This window comes from Calidris pugnax, unplaced genomic scaffold (genome assembly GCF_001431845.1).
Source record: "Calidris pugnax isolate Ruff unplaced genomic scaffold, ASM143184v1 scaffold45, whole genome shotgun sequence".
Taxonomy (NCBI): Eukaryota; Metazoa; Chordata; class Aves; order Charadriiformes; family Scolopacidae; genus Calidris; species Calidris pugnax.
The window spans coordinates 2,011,278-2,038,585 of record NW_015090764.1 but is presented as its reverse complement, the minus strand read 5'-3'; the positions used below and the strand labels follow the sequence as shown (position 1 = coordinate 2,038,585).

The following is a 27,308-nucleotide window of genomic DNA, read 5'->3' as shown; positions in this document are numbered from 1 at the left end:
CCGGTCTGTGCAGCCATCATCGACTGTAGAAACACAAGACCAGATGTGAGATTTTTCCAGAAAATATCTCGGTTTGGTCATCTCCGCTTGGGGTGGTGGCACCGTGCCCCTGTTTCTGGAGCCCTGTCCCCCTCCCAGAGCTGGCTGAGCTGCTGCTGGTCCCCCTGGCTGGTTCCTGAGGTGGATGGGTTTGATCATCGCCGAGCGCTCGGTTCTGCCCTGCGGAATAGAGAGGAGTTGAAAACCCTGAAGAGGAAGGTGGGAGGAAAGAATGGAGAATATGGTGTGTTCTTCTGCTGGGCTGGATCAGTTGCATTAAATTCAGAGCCTTTCTGAGTACAATTAATAGTCATTTTATTTAGGTCACCCTGGTTTTGTTGCTTTAAATGTGTGCCTCCATTAAAGTGGAAGAAAATCAAATACATTTATCTCTGTGGAGCCTTTTGTGAACTGGTTGGGCATATTTTAAATAACCCTGGGAACTGTTAGGATTATTAAAGTCTTTGGCTCCTCCAGGTTTTTTTCTTTCCTTCTATTCTCCCCTATTCCTCCTTCCAGGCAGTGATTAAAGTAGTGGTGTAGCCCTTCCTTTTCTCAGAGCCCCGAGTGGGTTGAAAAAAAATATTAAATAAACTAAAGCCCATTAGTTAGGCTTTATGTAAGAAACTGGGTCTAAATTGGATGAACGTATGGGGTATGCTGGGACGGAGGAGAAGTCTGTTGGGCTTAAGTGCCCATTTGTAACTGGTGTTATCTGGCAAGTCTCTTTTTATTTTTTTATTTACCTTAAGTGCTAAGACTGTGTTCATTTTGTAATGCGCTCTCATTTGCTGCCGATAATTAGTTCAAATTAATCAGCTCCTTCAAGCCTCCTCATTGAGCCATACCACGTCTGAGAAGAGAGGGAAGTTTTTGGCTTGGCTGGGAGCTTTCTGAGCGTGCTGGGTGGGAGATGGTGCTCTGCTGGGTTCTACAGCACTGTCTCATGCTTGTACTGGGGAAATTCAGCTCTTTACTGGTGTGTAGCTCTGTGCTGTGCCCAGAGAACACGGGTATGGCAGGACACTGCTGGTGATGGGGCTCCTTGGGTGGTGGGGGACCAGCGCTAGGTGCCCCCTGGCCGAGGCTGGCAGGTGGGGATGGACCTTCCAGTCCCATTTCTGCCCCTGGAGAAAACTTCCTTCTCTCCTGTAAGCAAGGTTCCAGTTGCCTGATTTGAGTTGAGACCTGGAAAACTTGCTGGTCAAGCATTTTTAAAAAGTTGGGCCAGCAAGGGGGCCTCGGGCTGGAGGAGGGGGTTAACTTTTGGACAGTCACAGCTCCTGAATGTGCTTGAGTTTCATCTCTGGGTTGGTGTTTTTTTTTTTCCCTTCCCTGAAATAGGGATCAATTTGCTTACTACAGGGTTTACTGCCGGTTACCTTGACTGTGTCCCTTATTTCTCCTTGATGAAAACTTGAACAAGCCGCTTGTGTTTGATTCACAGAGAACCGTGAGAAACGGGCTGTGTGTGTGAGGCAGTGTGGTTTTCTCATTCTATTCAGCCCTTTGTATATTCAAATTCTTCTAGTTTCAGTTCTTGCTGTTCTGCCAGATTTCCATACCATTGATGGGTTTTCTGAATTAATAAGTTTCTTTCTCCCCCTCCCTCCCATACCCTCGCCACCTTTTTGCAACTGGTGAAAAGTTTTTCTAAGCGCGCTGCCCTCTCCATATTGATTTTCTTCTCTTGCTTGTCTAACCAGCTCTTAGATGTTTTATTTTGCAAAGCGTTAATAGAATTTTCCTTTCGCCGTTGCACTTTATCTATTCAGGAGGTTTCAAGAAGTCTCATTGTGTCACCGGACTATGGAGGAAAGAGGCTATTCTTCTGGCACAATGGCTGCCCTAAAAAATAACACAGGGTGGGGTAAACTCAGAAAGGGCAGAGACGGAGATAAAATGCTCTGACCTTAGGAAACAGAAAAGATAACCAATTAGACATTGTTGAAAGGGCACCAGCTGGCTTTAAAGAACACCCCACTGATTATTTTTTCTTAAAGGCGTGCTCGCTCCGCATCTGAAGCCGGGCTGCAAGAGCCGCTTCCCCCCGTGCGGGTTTCCAGATCTGAAGTGGTGGGGCTGACCCTGCCCTGGGGGGCTGTGCCCCCTCCTCATCCCGGCAGTGGGTACCGCTGATCTCACAGGGATGCAGCTCCCACCTCCGGGGCATCCTCCGGGGCGTCCGCGCTCCCCGGGGTCCCAGCCAGCAGGTTGGAAACCGCCCGGATTAGCACACGCGGGCTGCCTTCCTTACTGCTAATAAGGATTTATTTGCATTAAAAAGATCTCAGCCAAGATCATCATTCCAGCGAAGCGGGGCCTTAGTACACATGGCACAAAGCGTTGTTTGCCCAGTGGTGGGTGAGAAGACATGTCACTTTGTAGTGGTGGGAGAGGTGACCAGAACTGCAGATCCCAAATATGATCAGGAACTGGATCCAGAGCCCCCTCATCCCCCCCAGTGCCAGGACCTGTCCCTTCTCTGTCACGGCAGCACTTGGAGGAGCTGGGTGAGGCTGCTCAAGAGGTTCTGACCCATGGTGGTCCTGCTCCAGCTGAGCCCAAGAGAGGGTTTTACACCCTCCCAGCTTGTTGGGAGCCTTCGGGCTGATACTCGGCCATGCTAAAGGGAGGTTCAGGTCGTGTTGTGCCCTCATCTTGCATCTCTTCTCCCCCTCCAATCAAACAGCCTTTTGAAAGTCCCTGGTCATCCATGTCCTTGCAGGAGGAGGTGTTAATTTGAAACGTGTGGCTCCAGCCAGGAGAGCCTGGGCCCAGGGGCAGCCCTTGGGAGGGGGGACAGAGGAGCTCCCATGGGTGGTGGGATGTGTCCTTCAGGGTGCCCGAGACCCCTCTGGGTTCCGGTGGGGGATTTGAGGCAAAAAGATGACACTGGAAGAGTTGTCTGTTAAAACTTCTGCAGCAGCAGTTGGTGTGGGGCCAAAAGGGTGGCCAGCAGGCTGGGGGGAGTGAGGTGGAGGAAGCCACGATGCTCGAGCAAACAGCATTAGGTGCGACATGTAATTTTTGGTTCCAGTGAGGCCAAGACCTGTGAGAATGAAAAATAAAGATTGCTGTGCAAACGTAACCCCGGAGCAGAGATAAGCGGCGGTGGTAGGGTGAAGGGCAGCTCTGTCCTTATCTGCCTCCTGGCATTGCTCATACTTCTTGTGAGTTTTCTTCTTCGGAGTGAGGAAAGACAGCAGGACAAATGGCTCTGTGCTTAATGTGGTTTGGATTTTTTGGTGCATCAGCATCTTTAGGTCTCATTCAAGATGGGTATCAAGGAGACGTGCTGTTCTCCACCATCTCAGGCCGTTGCTAACACATTTCGCAGACCACTTTGATTGAAAAAGTCAAGAGCAAGTTAACCAGAGGCAGGTTTTCAGATGCATTTAGATGGTGTGTAAGGTTTTGCTGTACTGTGTTTATTTATTTTCTCCTGGAACCTGTTTCTATCCCATAGTTGAGGTTCAAGCTGTGTTTTTACCACCTTCTCAAAATACATCTCTGCCCAGCCAAGACTGAGATTGTGGTTCTGCACAGAAGGGTGGTGGATGTGTGTCCCCTGCATGAGAGTCAAACTGTACTCCCTGAACTGGGAATTTTATCCAGGCAGGAACTTTCTATAATTTTCTTTTGCTGTAATTCTGGCATCACATTAAGGCAGCAGAAGCTGCCACGGCCACCCGGAGTGGTCCCACCTTCCCAAAGGGTGCTGCTGCTCTGCCCCTGGGGCAGCACAGGCGCTGGTGTGGCCCTGCTGGGAAACTGGGCTGGCTGAAAACTAATCTGAAAGGGAAAGTGTGGGTCATTTGAACCCGCAGCAGTTCCCTGGCTTGATCTGTGGCGTGAACGCGGTGGCAGAAAGGAGGGAGGTCAGCACAAAGCCATCAGGGGCAGTTGGGGTGAAAGGGAGACCTTTTGGTGGCATCATGTGAGGTGAAGAGAGCATGTACCTGCATTGTAAGTCACTTACCTAAAACAAATGATTTACAGAAAGCCAGAATGTAAGAATGTGGAAATGTCGTAAAAATTACTGGGGAAAAAAAAACACCTTAAAAGCCCCACAAACAAAAAACCCCAAACCCACCCCCGCAGTGGAGTCCTTTAAAGAACGGACCCTTTTCTTCAAGATCTTCTCCCTTCCTGCAGCGTCTCCTGCAATTTAGCGGTGACACAGGTTTCCATCAGCCCCTCGTTTCCAGCAGGGAATAGTGAGTCTGTGATTTCTTTTCAGAAAGATTGCCCAGGACGTCTCCTGCAGTCCCCACTGCCCCAGCTCCTGCAGCCTCGCAGAAACCGTTTAAAACGTGATAATGCTGGAAAATAAACCCCAGCACAACATCCTTCTGAAATAAGTGTAAAATTTTAGGTGTGGCTGCACAGATTAAATGGAGGTGGAATAAATCATGCAAATGGTAATGAAAGTTGAAAGCAATTTGGTTGCACTTCAATACGTTTCATCAGTCATCTCTCTTCTGAAGTGGAAATGCCAAGCCTGATGCGAATTAAACTTTCTCCCTCCTCCCATTCCCCTCTTTCCTCTAGCTTTTCAAAAGGCCTTCTGAAAACCTCTGAATTCCTTTCTTGGCTGACCAGATTTTACCCTGCCCATACTTCTTGAGACCTCCTAATTCTCAGCCAAGACAGTAACTCTGATTTGGAGAAGTCATGGGCTTGATTTGCATCCATGATTCCTGTCCTGGCCCTTCCCTATCTCCCTACGAAAGGGAAAGAGGCTGAGATGAGGCACAGCTGGGGACCAACAAGAAGGAAGAGCTCCTTAGATATCTGGCTTTTTGGGGCAACACAAATTTTAATGCCCGCTTTTCCACTTTAGGATTGAACTTCAGCTGGGACGTGGCTTGAAAGCAGCAGATGTGTTGGGATCCGTGTGTGTTAACGCGTGCGTCTCCCCTCTTCTCTCTTGCAGGTGGAGGACGCCATGCTTATGTTTGACAAGACGACCAACAGGCATAGAGGTAAGAGAGAGCCAAGAGCTCAGACATCACATTTTGTGGCGGCTTCTGCACGGTGAGCACAGCCCCAAAAATCAGTGTCAGTGTGAGGAGCCGGTGGCTGAACCCAACGGCGCTGAATCAGCAGGACCTTTGTGTTTGAGGCAGCTCCCTGGGTCCTGCAGGGGCTGCAGAGGAAAGGCTGTTGGGCACGAAATGCCACGTGTCACTGGGATTTTTTTTTTACTAGGGATGACTCTGCAGAGGAAAGGCTGTTGGGCACGAAATGCCACGTGTCACTGGGATTTTTTTTACTAGGGATGGCTGCGCTGGTCAGTCTAATGACTTCTCTTTGGGAGGACCATTGTCAGGCTCTGTGGTGTCCCTGGGGACAGTAAAGCCCCAGGGCTGGGTGTGATGAGGCTGCAGGGAAGCAGAGGGTTTGTGCCAAGGTGGCTCGCATCAGAGTAAACTGGGCATAAGCCCAGTTAAGCTGAGACATGAGGAAATGAAGGTGCCAAACCCCTCCGCTGAGGTTTCAAGCCTGCTGGGGTTCTGGAGCTGGGGACTGCTTGCTGGTGGTAGCTCAGAATAAGCAGCATCTCCAGAAGAGGAATTTCCCTTCATGTATTTCACAAGAGAGAGACAGGGGTTTCATCACTGCTCGTACAGTTCTGTGGAAATGAGCTGGGGGTTATTGTTAGTGTTGTGGCCATTCCTTTTGGTGGAGATAAATGATGCTCCTCTGTCTCTGGGCGAGTGGTTCATGTTATCAGTGTACCTGGGTATCACAGTGGCACCAGACACTGCTCTGGAGACAGGTTCCTCTTCCCTTCTTTCTAAACGAGACTGATTTTATGCCACCAGTCTCCCTGCTTTAACGCTGCATGTGTTTGGAGGCAGCTCATGGCTTGGGAGTGATGGGAGCCCCGGGAAGGGGAGAGGGGAGCAGGGAGTGGGGAGCATCTGCCTTCCCTCCTCTTCATCACCATGGCAGGGTCAGAGGACCTGATCTTCTAGCGCTGTCAGAATTATTCACTGCTCTGATATTTGCCTTAAGAAGCAGCTTAGTGCATGCGGATGGCTGGGTGAGGCAGGCAGATCTCCCGGATAACATTCCCTCCCTCCAGCAGTTCCCTCCCAGGCACCCATCCCTCTCTGAAGTCGGGGATCAGAGCAGCCTGGAAAATTCAGCAGCAGTTGAGCAAAAGACTTGCCTGGAAAGATAAGCTCTTCAGAGCCAGGGAAGGCATGTGAACAGCCAGTGCCCATCAGTTTTGTGACAGGAACCAAGTGTTCAAAACTCTTATATAGTTTGGAAAGTTCAGCCCCTGACAACTTCTTTTTATATCCAGGGAATTTTCCACCCTTCTCTTTGCAACCCATCCTTAAATGGGCCAAAAATACCCTTCTCCATTCAGGCATGTTGTTTCTTGCATTTGAAGAAATTGCGTGATGTGGTGTTTTTGTGCTGGGCACAAGGGCCCCGCATCCCTGCTCTGACATGGTTTGCTGGGCTCCAGGGGTGTTCCTCTCTCAAAAGCATCTTTCCCTTCTCCTTCCTGGAGAAAAGGTCTGTAACTGCTGAAGTTGAGGGCTCCAGGTGTGGGGGCACCTTTAGCTGCCATCAAACTTTTCATTTTTTCCATAAAGGGCTTTTCCCCCCACAGTGTGTGTTGAAGACAAGAGGCAACAGGTCTTTTTTTTTTTTTTTTTCCCCCCCAGGAATTCTGTAAATTTATTTCCGTGGTTGATTTTCTTTTATAGCCTGTTTTTCCTACGTGCCAGCCATAACATTTCTCTTTGCATTAGCATCCTTGTGGAAGCCCCTAGATTCCATCCAAGAAGGGAGGAATTATCGGTCCAAAAGGACCAAAAGCAGACTGTAGGTGCTGTTGGAGGTGATGTTACCAGAATCTTCCGTGTGCTCCATCAGCCTCAGGCTCCTGACCCGTGTCTGTCCCGGTGGCTTGTACCATCCGGGGGCTGGAGCCCCCCTCCCTGCTCCTGGCAAACACGGGAGCTCTCTGGCTCCCAGGAGGGTCAGCTCTTGTTTGTGCGGCTGTTTCCTGGGGAACAGGCTTTACCCTTTTGCTGGGTGAAGGACAACGCTGATTATTTGCTGGCATAAGCCAAAATTCCTTGGGTGAAGCCCGGCCGGTGCCAAGGGGCTGCCAGAGGGGCATGGAAGTCTGAGCTCTGGGTCTTTACTCTGCCAAGTACATGTGGCAGGGAAAAACAAGCGTAACAGCCAGGGTAGAGACTCATCTTCATCTTCAAGCTTGAATTTATCCAGTATTTCTGGACATTTTTTCCTGCTCTGTACAGGTAGCTCCCACTAATCAGGCTAATAAAGCGGGCAGCGGGCTGTGGGGATGAAGCGAGTTCTGCCGCATCGATCGTTTATAAAATCACCTCAGATTTTACAAATTGTGACATTCTGATTGTGTTGGAAACACGTTTAAAATGCAGTAGCGTGCGGCCCTGATGTTAATGGCAATTCTCAAACCCACTTGCGGGCTGCAATCTGTATCTTCGAATTAGCCAAGGGAAAGAGAAATGGCAGAAAAAATATCCGCTGTGGTTTGCTGGAGTTGGTCTGTGCCCGGAATAATCAACGGGGGCAAGGGAAAGGAAACGGATTAAAATCTGCTCCCGACTGCTCCGAGGCGAGATAAATTTCCGTGCAAGCAGATTGAGAGTGTTTGTTGACATAACTCTGGCACGTGTGTGTTACTCGTGTGTGTGTTACTCGTGTGTGCGTTCCCCGGTAGCGTGTAACTCGCCTGCACGAGCGGCAACTCCACCGGCCCCGGGAGTTACTGGGAGGGCAGGGATTTAACCGGACATAACGAGGGATTTTCAAAGCTGCTCATCATCCAACAGCTTTATTAATACCTTGGGAAGGCTCGAGAGCCCCACCCGACGTGAAACTTAATGCCTTGCCAATAGAGCACATAACTTTCACAACACTGAAAATGCCATCGAGCTGAGCGCTTTGGTGCCTCTGCTGGGGTCTCTTTTCTCTTTTAATGCCCAACTATTCCTGGGTGTTCTCTCAGGAAAATAAGACTTGGGGCTATTGCGTTTCAGGCTTATCTGTCTGGCCATATTAATGGCAGGCTACAAAATCTGGGAGTATTGAATTGAAGGAATGGTTAATTTTTATCACTGGGATGCTGTGTCTTCTTGCAAGGGTTCTCCTTGTGTCTTGGCCACTTAGTTGTGATAGCGGGCAACAAACTGGCACTTGGAAGGCAAATATCTCCGGGTCCACTTAGTTAAGATGCCATTTTTTGGGTAATCCTCTATTTCCATACCCTGTACTGTACTTTTGCACTTCTATCCAGAGAGCAAAACCACACACGTAAGTTCTCCAAGCACTCTGGAAGATCACTTTCATCGCTGTCTGAAATCTCATAAAGCTGAAAATTACTGGGTCAATCTTGAAAGGATTTAGTAATTGGAAAGGAGAAAAAAAAAAAAAAAAAAGAGGGTGGTGTTATTTTGTTACCCTTGCAAAGTGCAGATAAAATCTGGAGTTCAGCATTAGTTATTGATCTCTGGGGTTGGAGGGAGCCTGGTGAGATGATGATGTCCTTCTAACTTCATTATGGACGGGAGCTCCAGAAAGCATAACGATTTGCGGGAGCCGGACGGGGCGGCTGCCGTGCCCTTGGGCTTTGCCCGGGCGATCCCCAGGCCCCAGCAGCAGGGGTTTTATTTGTTCAATCCGGCAAAACTGAGTAAAAAACCCACGGGGTCCTGCAGGGTGCTGGGGAGGAGTGAGGGTGAGATGGAAGGTGGCTGAACCGAGGGGTGCAGGAGTGGCTCGGCCCTTCCCAAACTGTGGGTCTTCTGTAGAAAGAGCAGTTCCTGATAAATCTGTTTGGAAAATCCCCTTTCTTTCTCAGTTGTTAAGCACAGGGGTAGAGATGAGCCCAGAGAAGGTGGTGTATTGGTTAGTTATCGTGATGGGGTGCTCTTGGTGACATCTTTAGATGCTCTCCACCAGCTTCTACTGGTTTTGTGCCTGCAGTGACCGCTCCAGCAGCTGTCCACGCCGGGTGTCACATCAGTCCCACGGCCTGAACTTGCGAAAAGACAAATAGAGATTTTGAGTGATTGAATCCCCCGAGCTGTAATTGCCGGTATTGAACGTAATGCTATATGTTTTTCAAAGCCATACAGCCCCCAGAGTTATTTTCATATCAATTAACTCTCCCTCACACCGTGAGGAATGGCAGGGGACAGCGGAGGGAAGTGACAGCATGTGATTTGGACTTCTTTAATCTTAAAACTAAACAAAATTAAAGAAAGGCAGGCTGTCTGTTTGATGCAAACAGTATGTCCTATGTGTTAGGGGTTAAAGCATCTCCGAGAGACAGGCATTGATCCTGACGGAGCTTGAAAATGACTTGGATTTTTGTGGTTTTTGTGAACCTCCTGTTTTTTAACCGGGGAGGGTGAGGGTGCTGGGGGGTCCTGGGCTGGGTGGTCCCTCCATGCCTGGGTGAGGGGCAGGGTCCCAGCAGAGAATCACTTTGGCTTGGCTCCTGAAGCAGCTCCCTGTGGAGCTCTGAGCAGGCTCTGCCCTGGAGGGGGGCACCCCGAGACCCCCCCATCACGGCCTGGCACCTTCTCCTGGAGATGCAGGAGCTCCACAGCCCGGGGGAAATGGGTGTCCCCACGGCAGGAGAAGTCTGGGTTTCATCCAAACCTGCAGAATTCACACTGAAAGGTTTGTGCCCCTCGTGCTGCCGAGAGCACACGCCGGAGGGGGGTCTGTGGGTCCTTCCCGTGTTCTCTGCTCCTGGGGGGGACACGGGGGTCGTGCTTCGCGTTCGCACCGTCCCCAGCTGGCAGATTTCAGAGCACAAAAGTACTTGTCCAGGTGGAAGCGGTTGGCATAATGGTTGTATTTATTGGAAGAGACAGGAGTGATGTTGTTAGTGAGATATCGTCTGTGCCTTGGCGAAGGATGATGCTGTTCTTAGGAGAAAAATAGGCTTTTGTGTTCTGTCCGGCTGCCAAAACCTCAGTTTTGTAGTTGACCTCTGAAGTTATAATTGACATTTTTATAGATGAGATATAAATATAATTAAGAGTCGCTGCAATTATTTGTTTATCGCCATCTCCCTCAAGTAAGGCAAGGTCATGTGCATTTAAAAACACATCCCCAGGCAGTTTTGAGTAAAGAGTATTTAAAATATATAGAAATAATTGCCTAATTTGGTCATTTTCAGTGTAGCTTTTGTTGGCAGGAGCCTGGTGATAGTACGGAGCATTTTGAGGACAGCTCAGAGGGAACCTTTCTCCTGCTCACGTAGTTTTGCTTTTAGAAGGACGGGGCTGAAGGGAGAGCTGCTGTTTGGCCAGGTTTGATCCGCAGGATCCTGGAAAAGCATCCACAAACACAGCGGTGGTATTTTATATTTTTTTTTTTTTTTTTTTTTTAGAGCATAAAGTGCTTTAAGGGCTTTGGATGAAAAGTGTGACATAAGATATAAATGGAGGCGGTATTATTGTTATTGCTTTCCTAGATGAGACGGGCTTTTATTCCCCTGTCGGTTTTATCACTTCATAAATGGGGCTCCAGAGAGTGTGGTTGTTTGGAGGGAAGCGCTCGCTCGGCCCCATCGCTCCCTCCACAGTGAAATTCATCCCGGGGACCTGGGGTTTGCAGCACAGAGAGAGGCTTTAACCCTTGATGCACGGGGATGCAGAGTGTTTATCTTCTGCCAAGGGCACGGAGGGTGGGAGGGTGGAGTAGCTGCAGACAGGGGTTGTTTTTTTTAGAGTGCTTTTTAAGCAAATATTTGCTTCAAAACTTCACCAGGGCCGTGAAGATTCATTAGTTAATATTATTTACCATTTACAGCCCTATCAGCGAGAGTGGTGATGGCTGAGCAATAATGCCGTCAGTCATACCTATCTGTTTAGATTGCAGCTATGACATGTGCCATATTAATATTTTATGCGTGTGTGTTTTTAATATTACATCCTCGCTTATAAATATTCATGTGGTAGAACATGTTAAGGGCTGCGAGGCTGACGAGCGATGCTCACCTCCCCGCTCCAGGAGTTCTCCTCCGGCTGGGGCTCGGGGAGGGGGCTGCTGGTTTCAGCCCCTCTTTCCCCCCCTCCACATCCCACCAGTTTCCCACTGGGCATCAATTTCTGCCCCTCACCCTCTGTGCTGGGGACGGTGGGTGACAGCCACGGCCGGGGTGGTGGCTTTCACGGGATGAGGTGCTGGTGGCCCCCAGCTCTCCGGGCTCGGTGCTGCTCCCTGCGTCGGTGTTAATAAACACAGAGCAAAAAGGAAAAGCTGCCAGTTTTTGGATCCATCTCCCTTGTCTTTTAATTTCCTGGCCAGCGCCTCTTGCTGCCGCGTCGGGGCTTCACCTTACGTGAAGTGTAAAAATAAAGGCTTTGGAGGCAGGATGAGCCCCGGTCCCGCAGGCTCCGGCGCAGAACAGCACGTCAGGCTCCCGGCCACGCTCTTCCAGGCGATTATTGAACGTCTCGGGTGGTTACAGTCATTCTGCCCCCAGCCTCCTGCTGGATAACGCCACCTGAGGCTTGGAATAATTGCCCGGCGATGTACTGTCTGTCATACCTTATTGCTTAATTTTATACCCGTAATGAAAATTACATCCAGAGGAGGAGAAGGAGCGAGCAGCTGCGCTGGCCCGGCCGCGCCGAGGGGATAGATGTGTGCAGACACCTCCTCTGAAGACGGGGAGAGGCTGCCTTTGCCAGCAGCACGCGGGAAATGGCTTGACATTTTTATTTTCTTGTTTTACAAACAAATGCGGTAATAATATTAATGATAAGAATAAGGAAAAAACCCAACGCTGCCTTTGCCAGCAGCACGCGGGAAATGGCTTGACATTTTTATTTTCTTGTTTTACAAACAAATGCGGTAATAATAATAATGATAAGAATAAGGAAAAAAAAAAAAACAATCCTGCCAACCTGCAGTAAAGGCTGCAGACACAGCCCAGCAATTAGTGTGCCAGTCTTTTGTTACACACGCAGACTTTTAAGGTAAATACCAACTTAAAAGTATATTGTAAGGGACAGTGGGTTTGTAAAACTAATTTGTATCTTGTCTTCGTAGCCAACATGTGTCAACAAATGATTTAGTTCCTGCTGCCCGGGGGGAGAGCCCTACACAGCCAGACCTTTTTGACTTTCTTAATTTATCCATCCTCCTCTCGATTAGCCCCAATACAGGTGGTGACCAGTGGAGATGCTGGGGGGGGCTTGGTCCCAGGTGCTCTCCCTCTCCTTGGGGTACAAAGGGGGGGCTGGTGGCCCCCGGTGCCCAGTGTGGGGCCACTGACAGCTCTGCAAAGGGGGTTAAGAAATGCAGGGGGTGACATCCTGCTCTCATTTGTGATAGAAACAGCTGCAGGAATCACAGCTGGAGGGTACAACCTGCAGGAAGGAAAAGGTCTGCAGGAGGAAATTCAGGGTGTTCTGTGGCACCCCTATACAGAGGGGATGAAGTGGCTTTTCAAACACCAGGGAGCTTTCTGAAGCTGCTGGGATGCAGTGAGTGGTGGGTTGGCAGATCACCAGGGGCTGGTGTCCAGGTGCCTCAGAGGGGAAGGCAGGAGGATGGGAGGTGGCAATGTGGGTCTCACAGGTATCTGTGTGGTGACCACAGGCAGAAAACCAGGAATTTCCTTCCCACAGAGCTGCCGTTGGCACTCACTGTCTTAAAAAGAAAAATCTTCCCATTTGCTTCGTACTGAACAGTATCAGTAACTTAACACAATTGGGCTACGGTCGCACGGAGAGCGCAGAGTAAATCGGCGGAGCTGCCTCATCTCTGAAAGGTTCTCCAGGAAACATAAAGCAAGAGTTGTGCAAATATTTAAGAACTTTTGTGAAATTATGATAATAGTTCTGTTACACTTGCAGAAAGTGGGTGTACGGGAGCTCTGCCAGGGAGAGTGCATGGGGCGAGGTAACCTTCCCCCCTGAAGCTGCGTGGAAAAGACAGAGAGGTCATTTTAACATGGCTTTCTTAAAGTTTACCATCTTTATAGTCACTGCTGAGCCACCGGGTTGAGTGACAGATGAATTAGCAAAAATCCTGATAATCTGCGGATGGAAAGAAACCCTAAATGCCCTGAATAAGTTCTTGCTTATGAATCTACTCGGTCCTGATGGAACCAAAACCCCTTTTTCTTCCCAGGATGCGGGAGCGAGGTGATGAGCAGGTAGCGCTTGGAGTCTTGTGGGACTGTTTGAAAATGTTAATTGAGGAAAGGCCAGAAACGGGAGGGAGAACAAAATGCAACATTTACATAGAGGGGCAGTCTTTATACAACGAGCAGAATTAAAATCAGCCTGGTGACCTTGAGAAAATAGGCAGCTACTCACGGCCTGCCCCTGCCCAAAAAATGGGATATGAAAATACGGAGACACTGCTCGGCTGTCACTCCCTGGCACCATGTTGTCTTTTCCCAGGGGATCGCTGAGAGCAGGCTGGGTGAGTCCTCGTAAAAATGCGTTGGGGGGGGCGCTTTTTACTTATTTATTTTTTTAATATCTGCTGGTTTTGATAGTAAAGCTTTGAGAGTGCTTTTGCTGAAGATATTTTTTTTTTTTTTTTTTTTTAATATCTGCTGGGTTTGATAGTAAAGCTTTGAGAGCACTTTTCCTGAAGGTGAGGATGGTGGAGGAGCCTGGGGAGGCTGAGACCAGGAGCCACAGCCGTTTGGTGTCCCCGAGAAGGGACCTGGCTGTGCCTGGGACCCGGATGCTGCCGGAGCCTTTAATTCTACAAGGTCATTGCCGTAGGTAGAGCGTCCCGGTGACCTGCTTAAACAAACAGATGACACATCCCCTATCCCTAAAATCTCAGGATTCAGCAGAAATGGGGGTTACACCCCTGATGCTGGTAGCGCCAGGGGAAGGTTTTACCCCGGAGCCTCCCGCTGGAGCGGGCTCTGCCCGTGACATTCCTGGCTCCTTCCCACTCCTTGGCCAAAGAGGGTCAGGGCTGATTTCTCTTCACCTCCCCAATAGCATTAGCAGCAAGGGGAGAGCAAAGCACCTCTAAAAACTGAGATTATTCACCATTTCGTCTTCCCCTTCTTCCCTCCCTTCCCCTAAGACCCTGACCCCCATCGGGGCGTGCGGGGTGATGCTGGGGGGGCTCTGTCACACAGAGCTCGGGGGTCCACACCATTTCAGATCGGTGCCCTCCTACCTGTACTCCAGAGTGGTTTTCCCAAAACGTTAAGTTTTGACTGAAGATTTCTTTAATTAGGTTGATTAATATATGCTGGCAAGGAGTGATTTTGCTTATTCTGTGTGTTTTTTGTATATATAAGCTGAAATAAGAACATCTGGCACTTTTTTTCGCTGGATCCAATAGAATAAGAAAGTTGAAAAACAGCTTCTTTCACGAAAGTGCAGGTCGGCAGATTTGGGTTGTGGGTTGGTTTTTTTCCTTTTATCGAGTGTTTTCTGGGCCAGAAAGACTGCCGTCTGCTAATCTAGTAATTCACAGATTGTTCTCCATTTTAAAACACCTCTCGATGCTGACAACCTCCTCACTTCTCCACTTTGGGAGAAGACCAGGAGTGATCGGATACAACGCTACTAACCCCAGACAGCCCTCCCTCGAGTGATTTCTGGGCTCTTTTCAGGCATGTAGAGAATTAAACCCTGGAGTGACCCAGGGAAGGTGCAGGGACGGGGGGGGACCAGGGATCAGGGCCATGAACCAACCTTCCTGCAGCTCCTGACGCTGATCCCAAGGCCAGGTCTTTGACCACGGCACCGTCTCTCCGTATTTTCTCTTGGTGGGCAGGTCATTTGAGTGTTCCTTGGTTGGCCCCGGTCACAGCAGGGCTCTGGGGATGGAAACCACCCTCCATCGCAGGAGTCACGCGTGAACACACGTGTTCCACGGCACACTGGGAGTCAGGCAGGGTCTGCGGGGGGAGCCTGGCCAGGGAGAGCCCTTTAACCATCGCTGTACGATGGATATTCCCCGTCAGCTCACGGGAGGTTCAGATGAGCTAAAATCCCTCAAAAGTCTTGGAGGAGGGTTTGGCTTTTCCCAATTTCTGTGTTTCTATGAGCCCTTTTCCTCTGTTTTGATCTCTGTTTGCGTGCCAGCCTGTGCCCGGAGCCCGGGGCTTGCTGCCCTGCCGTGGGCAAAAAGAGGTAAAAACATTCATTTTCCTCCAATCTCTGGAATTTCCCTGCGATTGCAGGAAAAAAACAAAAAAAATCAGTTGACAGAAGTGTGGGATTTGTTTCCTTGCAGACCAGCAGCCCCTTCCCTGCTCCCAGTGAGGCCACCCTGGTTTTCTCCTGGCCCTTTGGCTTGGTCCTGGTGGGGCAGGAGCCTGGGGTGCTGGTCCCGTAGCTGGAGATGAAGGGGGGCCCGTACCCTTCCCGGCTGCCAGGGGAAGGAGCAGCTGCTCGGGAGGATGGGAGCAGCTGTGGGTATGAAATTAGTCATTCAATGAAGAAATGGATTTGATAAATAATAAAACAGTGGTATTAACAACAGATGCTTTCCAGGTCAGATGACTTTGATAAAAGCACCCAACAGCCGTGGGTAATGGTATGAAAAATACGTATCTATATTTATAGATCTATCTATATGAAAAGGCATATAAATAAGCGGGTGTTTGTGTATAGATGAGTGTGTGTCTACGTGCTCACGTATAAACGTACCTGGCATTTTATTTCAGTTTTAAAACGACAGTGAAAGTGTTGCTGTTCCCGTTCTTCCCAGGCTTTGAGACTTGCCAAGAAAACCTGAAATCTGATCAATGTCTCCCGAATCCGGTGCTTCCCTCCCCGCCTCCCCTCAGCCTCTGCTTTTATATTCACACCTTTTCATTTTGATAACTGTTTTGATTTGTAAAATACCATGCCTTATACAGTGCTTCCTTTATGATGATGTAGTGTGCTCCTCTCATCTTTCACCTTAAATCTTTGATAGGAGCATTTTAAAAATGAAATTGGTACCTGACACTGTTGTTGGCTGCCAGCGGGGCTGAGGGAGGAGGAGGAGGCTTTGGAAAGGCTTCCTCGGCAGCGTGGGGAGCACGGGTGCTGGGATGGGTGGCAGGAGGGATGGAGGAGGATGAAGAAGGGGAGGAAGCACGGAGGGACCCGCCGCTGCCTTTGAGCCCCCGCAGCAGGGACCACCCCGACCCAGCAGCGTGGGGAAGGCCGTGCCTTTGCAGGGGGGTCAGGAACATCCTCACTATGCCAACAGCCGATGAAGGCTTCCCTCTCCTTCCTCCCTGCTAAATTGCTTATTAGTCTAATTGGCTGTGCCGCTGCCACGCTGGAAGTGGAGGGAGCACGCTGGGGGAGAGGCAGGAGGGGGACGTGGCAGTGGGGTCGCCTTGATTTCCCCTCAAAACCCCCAAAACCTTGGGGCCGGGGGGGTTGACAGCGGGGCACAACATTGCTGACGGGTTTCCAGCACGTCCAGGTAATTGAAATGTTTTTGGGTAAGTGTTGGCTGAGCCCGCTGAATGTGATTTATCAGGGGAAGGCATCAGCGGAGGGAATATCAGTAAATAGAACTGTCTGACACGCAGGTCATTTTTATTTTAATGTAGTAGATTTAATGAACTCTTGTCTTTATAATTCATGGTACTTGCCGAATGCATCCATTTCCCCTCCCTAATGACGTTAGTTACAGATCTGTCCTTCGTTAGAGGTTTTATTGTGGCTGGGGAACTTAACTCTCTCTGAGTTGCAGTGATATGTGCCCAAAGTGCTAAGGGTTATCTAATAAATTGTTGCCTTTTACGTTCAACACTATTAGTAATAGACGTAGCCAAAAACTTCCCTGAGTAGCTCATGCATTATTAATTATTATTATTATTATTGAGTCTCTGGGAAGGGCGTTTGCAGAGGCCCGTGGTGTGTGTTCCTGGCTCACAGGGGACACGTTTGGTGGCTCTTGATGCCGTGACACCTCTCGGCCGTTGGTGCCTGTTGGAGGGTGTTGAGGTCGGAGCCGACAGCAGCCCCCAAATCTGCTGTCAAGTGATTTAATAGCATTTGTGTCCAGCCTAACCCAATCTATCTCACCTCGCTGAGGAGAAGAAGGAGGGGGAGAAAAAGAAAAAAAAAAAGAAAATAATCCTGCATCAAAATTACTGCTTTTGGAACTGTCTTGTCTCTTTTGAGTAGGAACTGGAGACAACGAGACAAGCTTCAATGAAAGCGAATAAAGAAACATTACTTTCTGAACACAATCTTCTGTTACCAGTCACTTTTCAACAGACATTCAATCAAAATGCTAATAGCGAAGGCAACAAGGGAGCGAGGTTATTGTAATACTAATTGATAGGCTGCAGGGATGGGTTTTGATAAGTGCTGTTGAAGATATATTTTTGAAATATGATTCTCTTTAATTACAATGATACTAATAAAAATGAACAAATGATTTAATGATAGTTTTCTAGGTAATGGCTTGAAGATTTTTGTTCAAGTTATTTCGTAGGCTTGTGGTTTTTTTTTAAAAACCAGAAATTATGAAAATCACCTTAAAAATAAAGCTGTAGTGGAAGGTAGTGACTTTATCTAGACTTCCGTGGCTATTTTGCATCAAAATTAATACTGTCAAATCTGAAGCTCTTGAATAAGAAATCCAGTCATTTATTTATACAATAGGCTTTGCTGAAAGCCCAGAGTTGAAGCCACGTTGCGTGTAGGAATGCATTTACTATCTAATGCTTATAATAATTAGGATCAATTATGCCAGCAAGGATTTTTAAAATACGTTTTGAGGGAGGGGAAGAAGGGGCTGAGGGGTGTTCACGGGGATTTTAAAGTGCGTCTGGGGCACCGGGTTTGATCATATTCATGGGGATTATTGACATTTGCTGATGGGAAGCTCCAAACTAAGACCTGCTTTCCCGGTGCAGCAGCAGGAGGTTTTCCATGTCCCCCACGGGTGGGAGAGCTGTGACGAGGTCCCTGGCACCCACGGGGTCCCCGGCCACCCCCGTCCCCATCAGAGCCTCCCCCCGTCCCCGTGGGCTGCGTGTCAGCATCCTGCCTCCTTGGAAATGGGAGCACAAAGGGAAAGGGCAGATCTGTCACCAGCAGCCAGCCTCTGTTTCAGCTAATTTTTGATGAATTAATTGATAACGAAACAAAGAACAGTGGGGTTTTTCGAGGGGGTGTGTGTTTTGCCTGTGTGGATGTGGGTGGGAGCTCTTTCTGGGGCAGGGAAGGATGATCTCTCCTGCCTTTCAATTTGTCAAGCTCTCTCTCAAAGATCTGCCAGAGAAGAAAGGGTAATTAATAGGCTTGAAGTCATTTCCGATGTGTCAGTATTTCTGCCTTGCTTCCAAGTGATAATGTTCGCTGGCTCGAGGCCTCCGGGGAGCCTTCCATCTTATTAACTTGTCTAGGAGAAACAGTGAGTGGGGACAGCTTGGGCCAGTGGGTGACATGAAATAAGGATTTGTGGTGTAGTGAGCTGTAAACACGGGGGCCGATTGAGTAAAAAGTGGAAAGAATAAAAAACAAAGGAAGAAAAATAGACGGAAAAGGCCACTGGTCACAAGCACAGCGGCACGTGTGATGGAGGGGGGGGATGCACTTGGTTTAGGGCACCCTCTACCCGACCCGTGGAGCTGGACCTGTTGTGTGGTGTCATCCATGGCCAGCTTTTGCCCATGGAAACATTGGTTCCTGCTTCTGGCCAGGTCCCACTGATGGTGGCACAGGTCACCCATGGTCCAGCACAAGCAGCCCTGAGCCAGCATCGGGGCTGGTGCTGCCACCAAAGGACCCCTGTGTCAAACCACAGCCTTGTTTTGTTTTACCCAGAGGTAAACGTGGAGGTTTGGGGCCGTCTCATGGGTTTGGTCCCATCCGGTAGAGCTCTTGTCCCCACTGCTGGTGGTGGTGGGCATCCTCCGTGCCACCTCAGCTGGCACGGTGGCAGGGATGGTCCTCAAAGGAAGGTGGCCACCGAGCTGGCAGCTCTCACCACAGGGCAGCTGGAGGTCAAGGGCTTCCAGAAGTCACCTGTGATTTTTAGGATGCTCAACTTGAGGCACTGAAAAGGGACCTGTTTTTCAGCAGGCCAAGGGCTGCGTCCTTCTCCTCATCACTTCGGTCTGTTTGCCAAGTCGGTTGGCAGTTCTCGTAGCTTTTCTTAATTGCATTTGAAAACTGAAGGCACTCGGGACGCTAGGTGTGAAGACACCTTCGTTCTCAGAAGAATCGCAAGGATTAAGTTAATCCTACATCCCATGGAGAACCTTCTTTGCTTTTCTTGGTTTGTTCTTAAATTCGCCGTCACAGCAAAAGCGCACGGACGGTTCCGTTGGCTCTTGGAGAACACCAGGATGGAGGCAGCGCTGGTCTCCACCACGTACAAGCTGTTCCTCGGAGATTGTCCCCTTTTTTTTCTTTATTTCTTAACGTAGCAAGCCTTGGCGTTTTGGGTCACTGGGAAGGAACAGGATGTCTTTCACATATTGACAGGTTTTTTTCGTTTTTTTTTTTCTTCTCTTTTCTGATCTCGCTCCTGTTTGTCAAGCTCACTTTTCATTTTCCAGAGAAATGACTATGACTAAACATCTCTGACAACCTCTTTGCAAAGTGTGGGAAGGCTACAATGAAAAAAAAACACAGGAGCCACCTCAAAGCTCTTCAGTGATTAAGCTACTTCACTGGCAAGTTTTTCTCTTCTACTGCAGAGTGTGTTTCTGCACAATGGAGTTCCCCTTTGGCAGCACTTATTAGGGAGGCACTAGTATAATCTAATTAAAATTTGGTTTAATATTCTGTGAAAATTAGAACTGAATCCTTCCTGTTAGAAGGAATGACCGTGCATGTATTAGTCCTCTGTGTTTTGTTGGTGGTGGTAGTTATTCAAATATTAACACTGCCTGCATGCACCAAAAGGTAGTTTGCATCTATTAACAGAGCTTAATTCTCAAATTAAATGACAAATGATATATAGGAATAGGTGAAAGCTGTTGCTGGATTTATTTCTTTTATATTTTTTTTTAACGCTAATGTTACTTCCTGGAGGTAAATAAGGGGAGGGGAAAATGTGAAATTAAAATATAGTCTCATTATTTGAGGGTGGACTTTAACGGCTGAAGGTTTGCTCTCCGGCTGAAGCTTCACCCTGAATTCTTCCAGCTAATTGCCTGCTGATTAGTTGAGAGACAGGCATTGCTGACGTTGGCCTTGAGCATCACATTGTCTCCTGTGAAGTCTTGTCCTGCCAGAGACGGGTGGCACCTGGTGGGAGACATCGGTGGGACATGGGGTGTTGGTGCAAGAGAACGAGAGGACGGGGTTTGCAGGTAGGGTAGGGTTTGCATTTGTTTACATTTTTTTTTTTAATTTATTTTCTTTTTCTGAGAGTTCTGAGTTCTGTCTGGTGAGAGGCTCTGAACTGCCAGGGTGAATGTGTCTGCTCTGTGTGTGGAAATGAAGGAAGTTCTGGTCTCCCTATAACAGGTGACAGCAACTTCCCTACGTTTTTTGGTCAGACTTTTGGGGAAAAGTTTTTTGGGGAGGGAAGAAATACAGAACCTCAAGCTGCGATTTATTTTTAACAGGCCCAAACCTTTTATTCTTGCACTGAGAGGGAGGAATTGCCAAAATGCCAGAAAACCTGCAAATATCTGGATGTTTTCCCCTCTTTTCCCATCTGTCTTTCCGAACTTGATTCGGAACACGCTGAAAATATCTCTTGTTCCTGATGTAGTGAGAGTTCCCGTTATTGACGAGCAGAAAGGCTGCTTTTGTGCATGTGTCTCGCTTGTGGGCAAAAGATAATTTTAAAAAGCAGCGTTTTTATCTGGAGAGAGCAGTGTGGGGAGGCAGGAGCCCCGGGGCAGCCGCCGTGATGGATCGGGAACTTTCTCTGCGCGGGGAGCGAAGACGGGAGGATCTGCCACCAAACCTGTGAGGAAAATCCCCTCAGAGCCAGCGTGGGGCTTGGTGAAGTCCTTGGCTGGGGTGGAAAATGCTTTTTCAACTCGATCAGGGCAGCAGAAGCTGATGTGCTCCTTCCCCTGCGGGACCAGCGCTCTCCAGACCCCGCTCCCTCTTCCTCCTCTTCCTCCTCTTCCTCCTCTTCCTCCTCTTCCTCCTCTTCCTCCTCTTCCTCCTCTTCCTCCTCTTCCTCCTCTTCCTCCTCTTCCTCCTCTTCCTCCTCTTCCTCCTCTTCCTCCTCTTCCTCCTCTTCCTCCTCTTCCTCCTCTTCCTCCTCTTCCTCCTCTTCCTCCTCTTCCTCCTCTTCCTCCTCTTCCTCCTCTTCCTCCTCTTCCTCCTCTTCCTCCTCTTCCTCCTCTTCCTCCTCTTCCTCCTCTTCCTCCTCTTCCTCCTCTTCCTCCTCTTCCTCCTCTTCCTCCTCTTCCTCCTCTTCCTCCTCTTCCTCCTCTTCCTCCTCTTCCTCCTCTTCCTCCTCTTCCTCCTCTTCCTCCTCCCCCGATGGGGCTGTGCCAGGCTATAGGGACCCGCACACGGCGCTCTGTAGCAACGGCAACTCGAGAACCAGGAGCTGCGTGGAGTGTTTGCAAGGAGAGCCCTTATTATTGAGAGTTTAAAGGGCAGGTGCTCCAGAAGGCAGGGAGGCTTGGCAGGTAATTAGGCTTGGTGCTCTCAGAGCAAACGCGTGGCTTCCCTGAGCGTTGCCCGTGTGCCTGGCCTCTCGCTGAGAAAACACAGAACCAAGAAAATACAGAACTACTTGGCAAAGAGCACGTCAGAGCCTGGGCTGGGATGGTGCCGGCAGGTTTCCTGCCGTGGAGCTCCTGGTTCATCTCTTGCCCTCCCCATCCCCGCGCTCGAGGTCTGTCCCCTGCCCTCAGCCGCTCTCCAGCCGGGCTCTGGAGTCTCTCTGCTGCTTCAGGGGGGAAATTTCAGTTTTTCTCAGCCAAGATGTGGCACAAATCAAAGCCTAAAGCTTGCACCCGGGTCCAGGGGCAGGGAACATCATCATGTACCAGGTCTTGGGCTCAGTTCACTGGGAGTTTGTTTCTGAGCTCAGTGTTTCTGGTGGTTTCCAAATTTTTTTGTGGCCCTCCTGTACACCAGCTGTGAGTTCCTGGTGGCCGAGTTTTGACGTTTTAAAGTCAAAATGTGCAGCCTTTTGTCAACTGCCTGGAGCTCCTTAAAGGATTTTAAGAGTGTGTGGGTGCCAGGCTGTGTTAAGTGGGGAGAAGCGACATGGTGCTTAGGTGGAAGAGGTGATTCCAAACCCACCTTCGTGGCCTGTGTTTCTCCCCAGCTGCCGGGCAGTGTTGTCAGATGGTGACTGCTGCTGATGGCTATTGGGTTCTGCTGGATTCGGGCTCGTGATGGGGAGGGGATGCCATGGGGAGGGCTGGCAGGGGTCGGGGCCACCAGCCGTGCCAGGTCAGTGTGTTCCTGCAGCCTCGATGGGGCTGAGGGCATCTCAGTGGGGTCTGGCAGAAGGGAGAGAGCATCAGCTGGGCTCCGTAGATGTTGAAATAGTCAGCACAATCAATAGCTTCATTTTTATACTGGTTCCCTTGGTTGCACAACCCATTGAAGGAGATGATTTTCACTCTTGCTGTGGGCACCTGGCTGGAGCCGTAGCCCTGCAGAAACCTCCCTGGCGACCGCCTTATTTCCGAGTCCTGCACATGATGGTGAAGGATAAAGTGTGCCTCCTGTGATGGATGGAACGTGGTTTCAGGCAGGTGTCACTCTTACTGGCCTGAAATGACAATGGCATCGTGTAGCAGATCAAAACATTAAGTCTTTAAAACCGTACGTTCGATGTGTCATATCACAGGAGCTTTATTCTTGGCGATAACAATCGGCAACGCGTTATCTGTGGTTTCTCGCTTGTACATTTCTTACAAGCTGATAAACTTTGAGCTGGATGAGAATCGAGTGTGCCTCGTGGTTCGTGTCCTGATCGGGGCTGGAAGAGGGTGTCTGGGGGTCGATACCAGAAGAGCTCAGGGTCTGGATGATGCTCAGCTCCTCTGGTCCAGGCCCTCCCTCTAACATGGTGGCTCCAGGCGTTTCAGTGGTCCTACCAGCTCTGTCCTGTCTCCACAGCCAGGCAGCTGGCATGGCCAACAGAGAGAAAGAAATAAGGGTGAGCGTTGGTGTTTCAGAAGAGGGATGCTTCACTTCACTTCACTTGGCATGTTAATCTCTTCCAGCACTAGGTTGGAATAAGCACTTTTTTGGTGTGCGGTGATTTATTTTGTTAAAAACCAAGGCATTTTTCATAATTCCGCTGTTTTATGGGAGTATACGTAGCAGTATTCTTCCCCTGGTAGGCTGTGGGAGCTGGCATAATATTTAAATAAGAGCCCTGGGGAAAGGACACGCTTGTGTTGAGAGTGGGGCTCGGCGGGCTCAGCCCATTGAACTGGCGAATAATTACCTCTATTCAGCGCCGCCGCTCCCGTTATCAGCCAGCCGTCGGGGGGGAAGGCCAGCGTTTTGGAAATGACACAGATTGTTAGAGAACATCAAACTTTTTTAATGCAGTTAATGATCCTCAGCTATAAATAGTCTGCTCCCATTGACTGGCAGCAAGGCTTTTGTACTGTGCCTCGCCGAGCTGCAAGGCTTTGCTTAGTTTGTTGGGTTTTCTTTTTTTTTTCCCCCTCCGTATGTACTGTAGGTCCTTCTGTCCCAATTGCTTTACGAGGGGCACCTCTCCCTTTCTGGGCTGGGAAGTGAAGGTCCTGGAGAGCAGAACTTTGCCCAAGGTCACATGGGAGGTTAGTGGATGACCAAGGTGAGGAACCAGCAGCTCCATCTTCTGGTTCTTAGACTCTCATCCTCCTCCAGGGACCAGGACAGGGATGGGGATGGGCTCTTCTCGGGCTCCCCCCTTCTCCTGTGCCACTGGTAGTCTTCTGGGAACAGCCAGCCTTTGCTTAATAAGACAGGCAGCTTTTGTATATGCTGTGCCCCAGCAGTTTCCTTGTTGTCTCTCAGGTGGAAGTGCAACTGTAGGGTCATGGAGGAGGGTTTGAAGACGGGGCTTTCTGAGCTCAGGGGCTGTGGAGCACCGGGGCAGCAGCAGGAGCTGAACTTTCCAGCTGCAGCCCAAGAGCTGGAAGGGATGAGGACTTGGTCTGCAGAGCCCTTGTCCTGGCAGTGCCTGGCTCTGACACCGTAAATCCTTGGGCAAGTGTAAATCTGGAGGGAGGAACAGTCTCCACGAAGCCTGGCCTGCATTTCTCTGTGCTTGAGCTGCGTGGTGAGCAGTTACTGGTCCCTGGGGGTGCGCACGGATCCCTGCACCCTGTGGATTGCTGGACTCTTTGCAAAATGTGACTTTAAACCAGCCAAGACCTCTGAGAGCACCACTTCAGAGCTGAGTGCCGCAGACACGGTGTGCCGCTTGCTGGGAAGACCGTGTGGGGCTGGGCTGGGCTGTTGGGTGGGTTTCTAGTCCCTCGGCGCTGGTGGAATATCCCAGCAAAATAACACCAAGGAAAAAATCCCTCAGACCCCAAAGTGACTGCCCGACTGGCTCAGCAGTGATTGAACGGCCAGGGAGTCACGGTGAGATTCCAGCACAGCTTTGTTCTCTGGTGCCTGCAGACACAATAGGGAAAGGTCATCGCACAAACACCGCTGCTCCAAAGGCAATTCCTTTGTCTGTTTTGAAAGCTGGGAAGCAAAGGGTATTCTAATTTGAACTGCTCTGCCAGTGCCACGGCACTGGGAGTGCCTTCCCCCCACACCTCTCTGCTTTCAGGCACATCTTCAGGTTGAGAGCCCTCCAGGAGCTGGATCTGCAGGGTTTTGGCTACTAATAGGTGGTGTGTGTTTGCCCCCGCTGCGGGTGAGAATGGAGAGGGGTGGGCTGGGTGTGAGTGCTGGGGGGGGAGATGGGGCAGGCGGGAGCTTGAGGTCTGGGCTGGTGGCACCCAGGCTGTGAGAATGCTCCAGGGAATGCTCCGGTGTGTTTAATTAGTTCACCTTTCCCTCCGACTGCTGCTCACGGAGCTTTTGTTTTTAAGCAGAAAGATTCCAGCGCTTTTCCCCCGATGGTTTGAGCAAAGGTTGAGCGCGTGGGGAAATCCATAAAGCAATGTCACCAAAAACACGAGGAGGAGAAGGCGGCTTTTAATAAAGCACCACCGGGTGTAAGCACCCGGGAGCTGGGCTTGGATGGATCCCAACGGGAGCGAGGATGCTGGAGAAGGTCACCTCTGAAGGTGGCAGATGAAAAAGCAGCGTGGCCCGCTCTTCTTGGGGGAGCTTTGGCAGAAACCCATGGGTCCGTAGGTGTTCGGTTGGCCCGTCCTCCGGTGCGTGATTCTCCGGCATCCTGAGGCTCGGCAGAAGGTTCTGGGGCAGATGGAGGGGAGCAAACTTGGGAATGACTTGGCTGTAGCTGCCCTGAGCAGGTGATGGGGGAGGTTAGAAGGTGGCATTAAGGCACCCAGAGATGACAAAATTGTGGTTGTTTGAGGTTGGATGCTTAGCAAAGAATATATCTCTCTTTTGCCTTGTCTATCCATGCACAGCCTCTGAAAGCAGAGGAGGAAAAGCATCCGCAATATCTGAGAAACCTTAGGAAGCCTCCTGAAATTATAGGTGTGATTATTAGCAAAGGGCTCTGGATTTTGTGCCTGTCTCACAGTCTTGTTTTCCGTCGCCAGCAGATCTGTTTTATAGAGCTGCTCGGCTCCGTGTGGTCCCTATTAAAAGTTTTCTTTCCCAGGGTGATTCTGCTCCTTTGTTGCCTCTGATTCTTGAGCACTTTATACTATCAAACAGCAAACCTGCTTTTATTGATGCGGCAAAGAACAATGGGATCTCTCCAGCAGCGCTCCCAAAATACGCTCTTGGCTTTTCTTTTTTTTTTTTTTTCTGCCTGGCTTCCAACGGTGGGAAAAATGATTAAGATACGTTAGGTTTACTCCGGTCACTTCAATGGGAGATTGGTAATATCAACAAGCTATTCCAGTAAATGGATTAGCTCTCCTTCTCCAGCAAGGCTGGAGCAACGTGTATTTGCCCTGTCCCTGCTCTTCCTGCAAGACAGGCAGCTGAAAAAGCAGAAACAGCCACAATTTAATAGCGCGCAGATGGGGTTGGGTGAAGATGGTGGCCCTGGGCTCGTGTCAGGTCACCGGAGTGTGATTCCAGGCTGGTGGGATGTCCCTGGTCGCTGCTCATCCAGTGATTGCCCCCACCGTGGCCCGGAGCCTCGAGCTCGGATCCTCTGGGATGCGATTTCCCATCCGTGCGGAGACGGGGAGCGGGGGCAGGACACCCTGAGCAGAGACATAAACCCAGCTCTGCTCTGTGTGGGAGCTGAGTGTTCCTCGGTGTCTTGGTACTGGCTTTGGGTTTTCATTTCAATAGATGTCAGAGTGTGTCTGCCATATAAAAAAATATATATGCCATGTTAAAAATTTGTATATATTTTTTAATGGTCACTCTCAGCCTTTGCCCCCTGGACATATGCAAAATCTGACAGCTCCTGACTATCTGAAGCTGTTTGCCCTGTTTCAGAGGAGGAGCGTGGAGCTCTGGATGGATGCTGGGGCTGGGAGCGTCCCCGGTGTTGACGAGGAGCCGGTGTGACAGCCACCAGCAGGACGTGGCCGGGATCCTGCGCTGCGTTACATAGCGCTAATTAAGGGAACCTCCCTGCAAGATGTTATAAACCCTCCTCCAGCAGCTGGAAGGGCTGAGAAGTGGGTCCGTGCTCTCCGTCCCTGGGTGGGAGGCAGCCCAGGGTGGGTAAAATGCAGCAGCAGAGGCTTCCAGGAGCATCCTTTGGTTTGTAACGTTCTTCAAACAAACAAAACCAACAAAACCCTCAAAACATGAGAGGGAAGCTGTGTTTAGGCTGCATTGACTTTGCAGAAAGGCATGTTTTCCAGCCTCAGGGAACGTATAAGGGTTTAATTCTGTGAATGTGTGCGCTATGTAATATTTTTATTTATTTGTCAGTTCTTTTGGATAGCCTTATTATGTGGCCTTTGTTTTTCTTCAGATGTAAGGTGGTTGTTACAGCCCTTTGCTCGCCTGCCTCCCACTTCTAAACTGTGCATTTCCACAGCAGGTTGCATCTGGCATACTGGGAAAGAAAAGAGTCTATATACGGTGATTGAAGATTTCTTCTTTATATAGTGCCTTTTAAAAAAAAAAAAAAAAAGTGTAGTGCCATTGAAATCAAAGCCCGGCTTTCTGCGATAAAGGGCCCTGCAAATTGACCGCAGGGTCTTTCAGAGAAGTCTCTCTCCTTTTGATAGAGAAAAAGAAAGGGGGGGGGGGGAAGAAAAGGAAAAAAAATAA

At 49.6% G+C, this 27,308-nt stretch overlaps 1 protein-coding gene across 1 annotated transcript in view; it reads left to right on the top strand.

Moving 5' to 3' along the window:
• The window catches only part of MSI2 (musashi RNA binding protein 2), a 247,878-nt gene that overhangs the window by 147,738 nt on the left and 72,832 nt on the right, over nucleotides 1-27,308 (top strand). Inside the window, exon 4 of the mRNA XM_014964982.1 lies at nucleotides 4,979-5,027. Within this exon, the coding sequence (XP_014820468.1) occupies nucleotides 4,979-5,027 (49 nt within the window). The remainder of the gene's footprint in view (nucleotides 1-4,978; nucleotides 5,028-27,308) is intronic.